The following is a 14180-nucleotide window of genomic DNA, read 5'->3' on the forward strand; positions in this document are numbered from 1 at the left end:
TGGGGGCCATAGGTTGCAACCCCACTTAGGTGATTCACTTTGATTTGCTTGTAGGATTCCTGTTTTTACACTCAGAGTTTAATAACTTCCCCCAAGTAATTATTCTCTTTCAATACTTCCCGAAACATAGTAAGTCCTTTTAATCTTTGAAATTGCAAAAAAGTTTTCACATATAGTTAAGACAAAGGCTAAGCTCCTGTACCAAAAAGATCTTAAAAAAAGATCTTAAAGATCTTAAAAAAAAATAGGACCCCCCAGTTCAGTTTGAATTTCAGATAAACAATGAATTTTTTTTTAGTATAAGTATGTCTCATGCAGTATACTTGAGATATACTAAACATTTGTTTATTGTTTATCTGAAGTTTGAACTGTACTGGGCACCCTTTATTTCTATTTGCCAAATCTGGCAATCCTTATTTCCAGACACTAGGAAGATGGAAAGGCACCAGGAAGGCACAGGTCCAATCCTTTTAAGGGAAGACCTTCAGAGTGGCAGACATTCTCTCCTGCCCACATTCCAATACCTAAGAATTTAGTTCTATGGCCACACCTAGTAAGAAGGAAGGCTGGGAAATCAAGTCTAGCTTGTTGACCATGTGGCCAGCTAAAATGCTATTCTTATGGAAGAAGGAGAGAATAGAGGTTGGGGGACGTTTAGTCTGCTACATTCTATCTTGGAATAATTTTTTAGTTTCATTAGTTCTAAGCTCTGTTAGAGACACCAATTCCTCTAAATTAGATTTCCATTATTTGTCCTCCCATATTTGTTATCTCCTGCCTAATCACTTTAATGTCTTTGTCCTTTTCCTTTGTATTTGTGTGCTTTTAAAAAGCCTGTCATCCACACTACTATTTTCTGCCAGACGTTTCTCCTTATTCCTTCTTATTTCTGATTCATTTATTGGTTCTGCAATGCTGTGACTTTTTTCCCTCTCAGTGTCTTCCCTTAGGTCTTCCAACTCCTTTTATATCTCATTCATTCCCTTGCAATTTCACTTTTGATATATTTTATTGCCTTCAGGGTATAAAACATTTGTCTCCATTTTTCTTCTGTTTATTGGGCTGAGTCTTCTGTAATCGATTCTTTCTTTCTCTTTAGAATAATATGCCCCTTTATTTCATCTTTCCTCTTCCCCCCACAATTTAAAATGTTTACATCAGCCTTCTTATTTTCTTCCCACTCATCTTGGATCAGGATTTGCTATCTAGATTTTCTATCCGTATGAAAACAGAGTGGATGAATTACCTTTGAGTGCCTCGGCCTTCCAGTTGGATCCAGCCAATGAGGAGCCACAGTAGGAGGCTGAAAGAAGGCAAGAGGATGGGTTCATGAAACGTGGTAAAAGACTGAGCTCCCTCATAGTTGCAGTGTCTATTTTTTTCTTTTTATGTTGCAATTTTTAAAAATTAAAGTTTAATTGAAAAAATCTTTTGGGAGAGACGTTACGCAAGCATGCATCTATCCTACTTAAGCCCAGATGTGAATTGCCACATATTATCCTGCAAACCTTTCCTATCTGAAAGAAGAGTCCTTGGTTAGTTGACTTTGGGATTAGTAGAGAATGCAGGCAATTATGGGAATAGAGGAATGGAATCTACAGTGCTAGGGAGTGTTGAAAGACACCCAGTGTCACTGAATCAAATGGAGAGGTCTTTAGATGTCTCCCCTCCTTCTGCCCTGTGAAGATGAAAGGCAAGACTGGGATATTTATTTCGTTCTGATGAAAAAGATTTGGTTGCTCTGGATGAGGCCTATAATATCAAAATCAATTGCTAGCACAGTTTCCTAGTTAGAATGGTTGAGATTTAGCATGATAAAAATATATTTCAATTCTCCAGTTGTAATATGGGTTTCTCCCAGACCGCACAGTATTTTCACAGGATGTTCCAGCTCATATTTAGTTGAGTGGGTGGAAACATTTAAGAAACTGGTCTCATTCTTTTAAGGAAAATTAGAATGTTTATAAAGGAAAGTCACGATTCTTAGGATACAATAAAAACTTGTACATTTTTATTCTTATTTTTTCTTCAAATATAGAAATAAACTCTCGATAATGCTGATGAATATGACTACCATACCACTCAACTTTAATCGTGAAGATGCTGGTGCTGGAAAACAGCTTAAATCTAGAAAAAAATGTTTGATACATGATTATGGACAAGCTATGGGCTGAAATTTTATAATTACTACCAAAATGCAAGTGATATTAATTTTTGGCATGGTAGTATGGCCAAAGAAAAGCTCAGTCACCTGAGGTGAAGTTAGATAAAAAGATAAAACGTGGCATTTCTGGAAGTGGAGGCCCACACCGAGTGTTCTGTTTGTGGACGCCTCATGTAATGTATACCGTCCATTTTAGGCATATGCATCCAGACATACACACATATTTTTCTGCAACCCGGAGAGTTGTTGCTCAGCCAGCAATTTCTTGAGGTATAAATATTTATCAAGAATAGTGACACAGTCATCATTCATTTCTTGAATAATTTTTTAGTGATTTCTATGTGTAAAAGCTGTGGTGGGTATTATGGGAGACTAAAAAGAAGAAAAAGCCCTAGGAATGTGTCCTAGAGAAGTTTATAATCTAGAAAGAAAAGGAGATCATATTCGGTTAAATAATAATATGATTGTTTACTATCAGGTAGCTAATTAATAGCAGTGAACAAACAAATAAACTAAAAAGAAACAACCAAGCAAAGCAGAAAAAGAAAAAGGAGGAAAAGACTCCAACAAGCTGAGGGCAGAGAAATTATTGAAGAATATATGTTGTGTGTGGCCCTTTGGTAGATACTTTATATATTGAATTAAATAGCGTTACTACCCACTAGATTAGAAATTAATAATTGAACATAGATAGTAATCATGTGGACAGAAATAATAAGTCATATATTTTGCTGACTCAGAGCATTAAATTAGTAAGGCATTTACATTATTAATTTAAAAGAAGTGATGAAGGAAGAATCTTAGAAATTATTTATTGTAGAAAATTACTCCCTTTTCTTGATTACGATAGTTGAATGTCTTTCTAGCGAGGTGGGTTTTCTGCAGCTATTCAATTTAACATGAAAGTCTTTTTCAAAGAAATATCAGTGGATAATGTGTCTTTTTGGTATTGTATGAATAAGAAATAAAGTCTACAGTATTGTCCTAAAGCCAAAAAAATGCTTACTCCTCCGAGGGCCATTGGTCTTAACTTCCTCGGACACATAGTTTTGAAAAATGCTTCATCCCAAATTACACATTTCATCTGTGGAATTCACTGGCAAACACTTGTGCCTCTTAGAATTGCCAACTTCTATATTCAGAGCAGAAATCACCCATAGATTATCACAGAAGGACATTAGACCAGGGGCTAGGACATTTGGGTTCTATTTCTGGCTCTGACATTTTTCCTTGATAATGTTTCACCAAACAATATTATCATGTCATTAACAAATTCAAAACGTACGTTTTGAGAATGTTGTTCCCATCTTTAAATACGTCTTGCCTACATGGCAAGAACTGTAGTGTACAGGTTGTCTTGTAGTTATTATTAATATAGCTGTAGTAATTTCTGAGGCTATTTCAAGGGAAACACTAAGAAGTTAGATTATAGGAAATCCACACATTTATTAGCTATGCTCCACAGAGGAAAATATCAGCCTTTCAAAGTAAACACAGCTAGAATTATTGTTAGCTCTTGCTTATCTATGATATTTGGGATAAAGAAAACTATCAAGATATCGATTGTGAGACCTACAGTTAATTCCAAATCTCCTTCAGTTACAATGATCCCCAAACCTATTGTTTGACCAAATCTCTCACTGGAGCTGTTAACAAGTAGCCACATGAGTTAAGTTTGGCTTCTTTTCCTTTCTCTTGCCCTCCCTCTGGTGGAGGTGTTAATGAGTGAAATGCCCAAGATGGGTAGCTGAAGAGAACTCCAAGGGTTTGTTCTGCATCCTCCACAATTACACCGTCAGCCTTTGGAACGGAGAGTAACTGGCTGATGGCTACCACTTCCCAGATGCCTCGAGGGTGTCCACTTTGGTCTACTCAGGATGCATCTAAATGAGAGCTCAAGCAGTTATTAAAGTATTATTATTGCTCATGCCTTCAGAAAGGAACAGAGCCAACTTTTACCTGGCCTGATAAATATCAATAAAATGCTATGTAAGAGGAGGGTTCCTGTTCCCCAACAGAACGAACCCCTGCTTCATAACAATATTTTAATTGGAATCATCTTGTTACACTTTTAAAACTCCTTTAACATGTCTCCTTTGATGCTTTCAAAAGGTCAGCAAAATAAGGAAGGTGCTGTCACACTCAGAGGTCCCAGGAGAGAACTAGGATCCAGGTTTCCCAAATCTTGGTTCTAAGCTTTTGCCCTTCGCTATCCTGTGAGGTTAATACACAGAAGATACATATGATAACAGCTTATCACAATAGTCTTTAAAACATTCCCAAATATTGTCACGTCATAATTAGACCTATCCCAGAGGTGGGATTAAATTAGTTACCCCAAAGCACAATAATTAGCACACAATAAGCTAAATAAATGTTGGCTATTGTTGTTGTTATTATTAAAAACCACATTAGGGGTAGTACAGTGTTGTGGGGAAAAGCATGGACCCCCCGGGCTGGCATCCTGGCTCTGCCACACACCCTTCTCATTGTGCGTAACACTCTTGGAGAAACCCCAGCACACAGACAGCGCTGTATAGATGGTGGTCACTATTATTACTTGGTAGCTCTAGTACTTACACACGTAAATAATAATTTGCTCCAGGTCACATCGTAAATCATGGAGCTAGACTGTAATCTTGATCCTTTTACCTCTCATAGAAATGTCTTTCTAGGTTATATTATTTTCCCACAATTCCTAAAGTGTGTGTTACCTCCTTTTCATGTCTCCTTCCACGTCCAATACTTACTCTCCCTTACCAAACTGAAAACCTTTTTCAAAATCAACATTTATAAAAATTTCCATTACAAAAATCTTAACCCTAGATGTCCTCAGCCGTGAGGTACTCAGTTTATGCTGGGCATGCACATTTGCATTTGTAAGGAGCTGTTTTGTGCTGAAAACTGTTTTTCCTTTCTGGACATATTCTATAAGCTCACTAGAGGTACGCTACTTGAGCCCTGAATTTCTATTCACTTCTTGTTAATTTACTCAACAGTATCTAGAACTGGATACTGCTATAGCCCAGTGGGCTATTCAGTGAATTACCAAGTGACTGGCAGGCAGTCTCTCTACTTTATTCTTTTTTTTTTCTTTGTTATTAGCTGACTAGTTTTGTCAGGGGCTGTCACGAACATGCAAATTTCATGGCCATATAAAAATGATCTTTCCAAGTCTTTCCTCTAATTGAGGCCGAGGATTTAGTTGTACATTCTAAATGTCTGGCACCTTCCACTTTTAGAAGATCTAAAAACTAAGGCACAGGTATTCAGGCTCCAGGGAACGATTTTTGGTTTTTTCTCAGCAAAATACAGGACCCGAGGCAGCGGGAGGGGAACGGGGAAGGGGAGGCGTCTCTAAATTTTCAAGGGATAGAGTGGTAAGAAAGAAGGCGAAGGTAAGCAGATCCTAGAGCTTCTTGGTTTTGTTCCTTTTTTCCCTCAGGATGGTGGTGGCAGCTGATCAGACACAATAGCTGGCAGTCCCCCCGCCGGAGTGAGGATAAAAATGACCCTCAACAGCAGCAGCAGGAGGACCGGGAAAGGGAGGAGGGGTGTGTGTGGGAGGGGGCGAGGATGAGGGTGACAAGGCGACAAACGCCGCCGTCTCGGCGGGCTACTGCACTTCAGGCAGGCGGGGATGGGAGCCGGGGAGCCTCCTCCCGGGAGGGAGGGCGAGGTGGGAAGGGGAGCCCGAGGGGCGGTGGCCCATCCTACAGGGGGTGGGGCAAAGGGTGGGGGGGAAAGACTGAGTCAGCAGCCTCTGATTGGCTCGTCTTCTCTCGTCGCGTCTTCTGATTGGGCCATTTGCAGCGGGAGATGTTGTGAGGCGCGGCGGGGCGGAGCGAGCCGCCCGGGTCGGTGGCCGGGCCGCAGCACTGGGTGGGGAGGGGCGGCGGTTCTGCTCCGGGCCCTCAGCTTCCAGGACCCGCAGCCTCCGGGACCCGCAGGGTGGAGCAGCGCGGCCACCTTTCCTCTATTCGGCTACCAGCGCCGAGTTCGTTCAGCTGCTCCGAAGATTTAAAAGAGCAAAAGAACTGAATGAAGAACGTTTCGCTATGACCCCTCTCCCCAAATCGAAAAGCTGTTTTGCTGTGGGACGTGAAAGGACACTCCCTTATCTTGAAGTCCCACATCGCACCGCAGCTTCTTTCCCCTCCCACTGCAAAAAAGGGGCAACAGTTCACCCAGACGTGTCCCCCGCAGGCTGGGACCTGTGATCCCTCAATTCCGCATATCCAGCCATGTGATAGTCCCCCTCTCTGGCCCTGATGCTGAGCCCCGAGTCTCTTCCCAGCACAGCCCGGGTTCCCGGCCGCTCCCGCTCGGCGCTCGGGCGCGCGGAGAAGGTTTTGTGTGTGCCTGGTTTTGAGGGGGTGCAGGGGAGGGGTCAGGGCTTGGAGGTCCCCAGACACATCGTGAGGGGGTTGGCGAGCACCCCTCCCCGCCCCCCCTCCCCCCACCTCCTAGCTAATCCCCCTTCTCCAGCGTCGGTCCCCGGGACCGTATTATTCAAGACAGAAAATATTCAGCCCCAGAGCCTCCCCTGGGGAGGGGAGGGGAAGGAGGTGGAGTGGGAGGAGGTGGATCCAGGGAGGAAGAAGCGAGAAATCCGCCCCCGGGAAACAGCTCGGCGCGGCAGCGGAGCGAGGCACTCTGTCACTTGGCGATCGCCGGCGCCCGAGCGCGGCCCCGGCCTGGCCCGGCGAGGCGAGGGGAGAGTCCGGCGGCCGCCGCCCCGCCCCACGCCCTCCCGCGGCGGCCGAGAGCCCGGGGCCGGCCGGGGCAGGTCGCGGCGGTGCCTGGGAGCGGCCGGCCGGGGGCGGCGGCCTCGGAGCGCGGCGGCGGCGGCGGCGGGCAGCGCCGGATCGTGCTCCCGCTCGGGCCGGCTCGCGCCGGGAGCGCGGTCCCGGGCGGGCCAGCGCGCCGCGGATCCACTCGCCCGCGGTCTCCGGTGCGTGTCTGATTTCTTTTCCGCCTCGGCCGAGGGGGCGCAGCGCCTGCGGGCGGGCGCGGGGAGAGCCTGGTTGGCCGCCGGCTCCCTCCTGCCCTCCGCCCCGGGCCACCCCGCCCGGCGCGGGCGCAGGGCCGGAGCGAGCCCCGGCGGTCGCCCGGCGGGGGCGGAGGGGCCGCGCCCGCGTGTGCGGAGCGAGGGAGGGCCGAGGGCGGAGGGAAGGGCACAAAGGCCGGCGGCGGGCGCGGGGTCCAGCCGGCCGGCCGGCCGTGGAGGAGGGGCGCCTCCCGTGCGCTCATGAATATTAACCGAGCCTGCGGCCTAGCGCGTCCCGCCGGGGCCCGCGCCCGGCCCGCGTACCCGCTCCTGCGCGCGCCGCGCCTCGGGAGCCGGGCCGAGCGGGGCGGGAAGGGTAAGCCCCCGCGCTAGAGCTTCTCCCCCGATCTCCCCGCACCTTTCCCAAAGTACAAATTTGGGCCGCCCTTCCCGGGAGCTCGCGATCCCCGACCCGCCTCTGGAAGGGGCGGAGGAAATAGTAGTAGGTGGGTGGGGGTTTTCTTTTTCCTATTTTTTTTCTTCCCTAGGTGGCCACGGGGAAAGGGAAGGATCGTGTCGAATGGTAGTTGGAGGAGCAGCAACGAGATCAAAGTTGCTGGGGCTGCGGCTCCATGGATGGAGCTCCAGAATAATGCCCCGGAGAGGGAGCTGCGCCCGGGTGCCACCCGCGCCCGGCCCGCGCCGTCCCCACCCAGCCCCGCCGCGGGCCAAGGAAAACAGCCGCCTCCTCGGGGACACCGGCCGGGGCGCAGGGGCAGGGCTGCGGGCGCCCGAGTCACCCAGCCCGCTTGGAAACGCCGGCCCAGCCGGCGCTGGCCGCGTCCGAGGCTGGCTTTTTGTTTTTTGTTTTTTTTCAGGGGTGGGGAATGGAGGGGACCGAGCAGGGGTTTTGTAAAGTGTTATCCCATTTTAGTCTCAGGGAGAGAAAACTTGCGTTAAGTGTACGTATCTAGGTGATGCAGAAAAACAGACACATTCCCCTCTTCTGCCCAGAAAACACATGAATTAAAATGCACTTGAAAAGGGAGTGTTTTCTCGTGAAGCCTGCACAACAGCCAGGCGTGTTGGATGCAACCACCGTGCATTCTGAATTTTCTCATTTTTTCCTGATTTGTAGATTTCTTTTTGTTTTCTTTTTCTGCATGGGGAGATTATTCCATCTTTCATATATGCGGCTCATCAGCTTGGACCAAATGATCTTTGCAAGTGTTGGAAACGCGAACTTGGGGTAGACATGTGGGCAAGGCGAAGGTCAGCGTCTGGAGAAAGTTCACGCCCTTTAACTTTTCCCTCTTTTAGGAAAGGTCTCTGGGAGCTGACTCTCGAGCCTCCGCGACCCGCTCAGATTCCTCTGGGACTCGGGAGGAGCCCTGGGAGCAGGGGGACCGCTTTCTGCAGTTGGCCTCACTAGCTGCCAAGAAGACCTGTCTTTGTTTTTTCCGTCTCGAGAAATGGACGAAGACGGTGGAGTCCGTTGAAGTCCGAAGAAATCATCAGGGCGTTTTGAAGGGGCTTCCTAAAAACACTCGTTCCCTGGCACATTGTTTCACCAGCCCTGCCTCTCCTCGGAACCTGGTGTGGAATTCTTCCCATTTTGGTGTATGGTGGCATTTTCCCCCCAATGTGGACTCCAAAGGGTTGGTCCCTTCTTTGTAATTTGAAATGAAATGATGGCCACACGTCGGACTGGTCTGCCGGAGGGAGATGGTGACAAGCTCCAGGACTGCGGGTCCCCCGCCTGTGAGGTAAGGGCAGAGACAGCATCCCCGGCATGCTGTGGCCTGTGTCTTGAGGTGTCCTGCCATTTGGGGATCAGCTGCCACTGGGGCTAAGAAGAGGCTTCCGGGGCTTTAGGCTGGCTGGTGGGAGCGCCCGATCTTGACCAGAAGGGAGGTGAAGCTTTGGCCATTTTTGTTTCCAGGAACTTCCAGTGATTCTTTTGCAAGAACGTTTTCCATACTTTGAAATGTCCCATCTCGGTCATCTCAGAGCGTGGGATTCTCTCCTATCGAGGGGCTGGTAATACCCCAGACCTCTGGTTTCCTTCAGTCCCCATCCTCCAGGATTTTTGGAGTTGGGCTGTTTAGGGGCTGGCTATGTGCGTTTTGTGTGATGTATCCAAGGTTTGCTCTCCGAGGTGGTGGCAGCTGGTACGCTGGTTGCCTCTGGATCTGAGTCTTTCTTTAGCACTAATGAGTGTCCTGGCTGCTGTTGGTGTGGATCTTTGCTTTGGGTAGAAAAACAAGTCTTTTCCCGTAGACAGTTTTGACAGAGCCCTTGGAAAACTGCTTTATAGTGTTGTAATTCCAACTCCCTGAAAAATCTCCTGCCTTTAGTGTTCTTTTATTTATGCCCTCCCTTTCACTGCTCAGAAGTCCTGTGAACTGCTCTGGGGTGTCAGGTGGCTTGCATTGACTTCAGACCAGCATCTTTGGAAGGGCCCAGAAGATGTTACACCAGGCTTCCCAAAGCTTTTTGATCAGGCAGGACAGAAATCATAGAAAACTCATTGGTTTATGACGCCCACATGCTCTGTTGCCTGTCATCTCTTATGTATTTTTTCCTTATATTTGGAGTTACTTATATAGTGACTATATTGTGTTTACTCTGTTATTGATGGTTTCTGTAATGTGCTTGCTAAATGTACTGAATACTATTATCCTTTAAAGTTTGCTTTTGAGATGCCTATATTTTTATTGAAACATTGAAGATTACTTTAGATAACAATAACATCCCCAAAGAGCCTTCACTCTCATTATTTCTTTTGTGCCTCCTAAGTGTTAAATTTTAACTGCATGGTCATTGAAACAAGGTCTAGTTCTAAGTGTGGGAGTTTTGGCATTTTAATAAAAATGAATCAGAATTTAAATTTTTGTTCGTAAAGCAAGCAGAGAAACTTGCTTCTTACAGCTTACTTCCTGTTGGATTAGAAAGTTTATGCAGAAAACACGGGGTAGGTACAGTGTGCTGTTACTGTACAATTTATTCAATAGATGGATAGGTTTACAGTTAGAATCAATGTTTTACTTTTGGACACCTGTAAACACCTGCTTGCAGGTAAAATCGTGATTAAGTACAACACCACAATCCTCTGATCATGGTAAACCATAATAACTCCTTTTGGAAGGCCTACCTACAACTTGGTGATTGCTTAATGTGTATTGTAGTTACATAATAATATGTACTGTGGTCCCAAGGCCTTGTTTATCATTGTCTTGTGAATACTTTAATTAGCATGCTATTTGCATTATATTTACAAAAACTAACATTATTGATTTTTTTTTTTTTGGTCATAAACTATTTAGGATGTCCCCAAACCAAGAATTTATAATACGTAGACACATCTTGTCCTTGGCTAGAAGGCAGTGTTTCCAGTTGCAAACTTGGCTTTTATTAACAATGACAGTTATGTATTTTTTTAAGGACTGTGAAATTTGTTTTCATTTGGACCTTACTGCTGGCTTGGCCGTATTATCTCTAGTTTGGGAACCAAGAAAACGCTGTATTTTCTGTATTTTGCTCGTTTAAAGACTATCTACAGTACTTGAGTTTGGTATTAAATTGCAATATTGTTTGATTTTGTAAAGAATAGATAGATAGTTTGCTTAGATTTCATGTGGAAATAGAAATAAGGGGCTATGTGCTGTCAGAAAGCATTTAAAAATCGCAGGGTGAGGAGTGAGGGGACTTGTGTACTTATTGCCTGTGTTTAGTTCTCTTGTTGGTGCTTCCGATGCACATTAAATCTTGTGAATATTTATTAGTAACAAAAATAGAGCTGGCCGCTGGAATACTTTGGGTTGATAGATATGTAAGTCTTTGAACACTGCACCTAATTTTATTAAAAGCATTACATTCTAGAGTAGTACTGTCATTCTTTTTCCATTGTTAAAACCAAGAGCTATGTTCCTAAATGTGTTTGAATAGTAAATTTATGTGTTTTACCTAGCCAAGACACGAGCATATGTGTCTTAATATTAATGCCGTTAATCAGCCAAAAAACTTAACTTTGCAGGACGGAAGAAATCAATGTGGTGAATTAATAGGAGTCCCTGTTTCATGCCTTATCTAATTAGCTAACTCCACCTTCTGTGAATGAGGCCTATTGTTTTGTTGAAAAACAATCAGAAATTTCTTGTTCATCTTAAGTATTAGAATCTAATCGTGTTGATATATGAATAAATGTAGGTACCAGCCCCAAGAATATATTGGAAGGTTAAAAAACAAACTAATAACAAACAGTCCTCTTCAAATAAAGAATTGTGACAATTCGGTAGAGTGTATCTTGGCATTTATACAGTGAGGATGGCCCAATTATATTCACAAAAATTACATACTTTGTACATCTAAAGATATATATTTCAAAACTGGCTTCACTCATTCGGAGCCAGATGAATCTTTGTAGGTGTGTGTGTGTGTGCAGTCTGATCTGTAAAGTGTTCTGACACCTGGCCCTGAGTAACTCTGTCACAAAATCACTTCGTATAGACTTGAATCCTCTGATATTACCACCTCCTTTCATATCCTATGGTCTTCATCCTTTAAGGTTGAGCTTGCTTTTTTTTTAACCAAAGGTGAAAACTTTTTCCTCAGCTTTCTAGACCACCTTATTTTCCACATTTCTAACATGTATTTCACTTTTTATCTGTATTCCATGGTGTTGTCCAGTAATAGAATTTTTAGCGCATTCATGGACTATTATTAAAACAAACTTATTTACTAAGGCCAATTAATTTATCTCATTTTATGCTTCTTCACCTAGGCTGAGATGATGCTATGACTAAAATGTCAAATGGCTGATGAAAAATATTTGTTGGTTGATTTTAGAATAGTGTAAATAACAAAATAAGGCATTTTTCTGTATGAATTCATATGAAAATTCGTACTTCTGCTCTTCTTTCTGGAGTGCTGTAGATGTTCTTTCTGGAGTACTATATATATTTCCTCATTCCTTCTCTGGCTCCCTCTCTCCATCTTTCTCTCTCTTTAGGGTTCTTCTTCCTTGGTTTTAACCAGAACCCAGCCCTTGCCATTCCTCTGCTCTTCTCTTTCTCACTTCCTGGGTTTCATTTTACACTCTCCGTAGCTTTTATCTGTCTGCCCTTGATTCCAGATTTACAGCTCTACCTCAGATTTTATGGTTGATCCCTAGATCTACATAACCAGTTGCCTATTTACCAAGCCTTTGTTTTGGGTAGCCCATAGACATTTCACTCAATGAATTCTGCCCCTACTACCAGCTTCCCCTCTTCCTGTGCTCCTTTCAGTGAGTGGCACCACCGTTTACTTATTTGTGCAAATCAAACACTAGGTTCTCATCCTTGACTCCACTCTCCTCATATCAAAGTCCTATTGAATCTACCTTCCAAATGCCCATTGCCACTACCTAAGTTCAGGTCAGCTGCTTCTCAGTGATGGACTGTGGACCAGGTTTCCTAATTAATTTCCCAATTGGCTAGTCTTGTCCCTTCCAGGGCTCTGTCCATCCCATAGTCAGAATTTCCCTCCTGAAATAGAAAGCTGATCATTACTTTCCCCTGTGTAAAACAATTTTCTGGCTTCCATTGCCTCTGGAATAAAGTTCAAAGTCCTGAGAAGTCTTAAAGGACATTGGTAATCTGGCCCACCCTTCTTGGATCTCCTCTGTTATCTCTTTCTATGCTTCCTGTACTGAACTACTTTCAGTTCCGCTGGGCCATCACAGTGTTTCTCTTTGCTTCAGGTCCTTAGAAATGCTGTTTTCTCCCACCCTTCTTTCCAGGCTCCCCACCTCCACCTCCACCCATCTATGCTCATTTCCACTTGTCATTCTGGTGTTTTCTTCAACATCACGTCCTCAGGAAAGCCTTCTCTGACCTTCCAAGACTGGATTAATTGCCCCTAATGTGTTATTCCCAAACGCCCTGTGCTTTATTGGGACTAGCACTTACAAGTTATAGCTATCTATATTCCCCCTGGATTGCAAGCCCCATAAGAACAGGGACAACAAATGGAAACATGTTTGTTTCTGCAATGTGTGGTGCATAGTAGGTACTCAATAAATCTTTGTTGCATTAATGAATGAACTTGTGAGAAAGGCTTTAATTTTTATCCAGTGTTCACGTAGATTTTGGTGCACCGTTCTGTCTTGATTATCCTCCCACCTCTTCTTCCTTCCTTCTCAGTTTTTTTGAAGATTTCTTGAACTTCCTGACCTGCTAAATCTTCATATACCTCTGGGCTCAGTCTGACCCTCTATTCTCTCTCTAATCAGTTTTAATGGTTTTAAATATCAAGTATAAACTGATAATTCGTATATATACATATATTCATGTATGTATATTTGCGTGCATGCGTGTGTGTGTGTGTGTGTGTGTGTGTGTGTATGTATGTATGTATGTTTCTCTACCCGCTGACCTGTCCGTTGAATTCAGTTTCTTATACCCAACTGACCTGACCCCTCAGAATCCCCACTTGGATACTAAATAGGCAAATCCGAAGTCAAATTCCTGATTCGCTACGTGCACTCCGCCAGCTCATTCTCCCAACGTGCTCCTTCCACAGTCTTCCTCAATTTAAGCAATAGGAGTCCCACCCCTCCAGGCCAGGCATCTTGGAGTGATCTTTGATCTCTCTTTTTTTCTCATGCATAACATGCAAATCTGGTTGACTGGCCTCTTCAGCCTTGAGTCTGTTCCTCACACAATAATCAAAGTGGACCTTTTGTAAATCAGATCATGGCACTCCTTTGCTCAGATTCCTCTCATGGCTTCTCATTTCCCTCAGGATTAAAAGCCGAGGTTCTTACGGTGCCCTCAGAAGCTCTGCACAGTCTACCCCCCACCTCGCTGACCTCACCTCCTTCCTTGTCTCTTTAGAGGTCACCTTCTGATTGAGGCCTTTACCCACCGTTCTTTTTATTGAAAGCCTGTTCCCCATCCTGCCCTCCTTCCTTACTTGATTTTTCTCCCTATCCCGTAATCTCCGTCTGACATGCAAATCCATCTGATTTTCCTTATTTGTTTG

The 14180-nt window shown here is 44.7% G+C and overlaps 1 protein-coding gene across 12 annotated transcripts in view; it reads left to right on the top strand.

The window, feature by feature from the left end:
• The first annotated feature begins 6978 nt into the window (after positions 1–6978).
• The window catches only part of ARHGAP21 (Rho GTPase activating protein 21), a 130819-nt gene continuing 123617 nt past the window's right edge, over positions 6979–14180 (top strand). For 4 of the 12 annotated variants that reach the window (XM_070600979.1, XM_070600981.1, XM_070600987.1 and 1 more), the window contains exons 1-2: positions 6979–7118; positions 8475–8920. In XM_070600979.1, coding sequence (XP_070457080.1) covers positions 8843–8920 — 78 coding nt within the window. In that variant the 5' untranslated portion in view covers positions 6979–7118; positions 8475–8842. Of the gene's footprint in view, positions 7119–7314; positions 7661–8474; positions 8921–14180 lie in introns of those variants that run through there. The other 8 variants (XM_070600980.1, XM_070600988.1, XM_070600983.1 and 5 more) reach the window with 7 other exon arrangements.

The sequence above is a fragment of the Equus przewalskii genome, chromosome 30 (genome assembly GCF_037783145.1).
Source record: "Equus przewalskii isolate Varuska chromosome 30, EquPr2, whole genome shotgun sequence".
Taxonomy (NCBI): domain Eukaryota; kingdom Metazoa; phylum Chordata; class Mammalia; order Perissodactyla; family Equidae; genus Equus; species Equus przewalskii.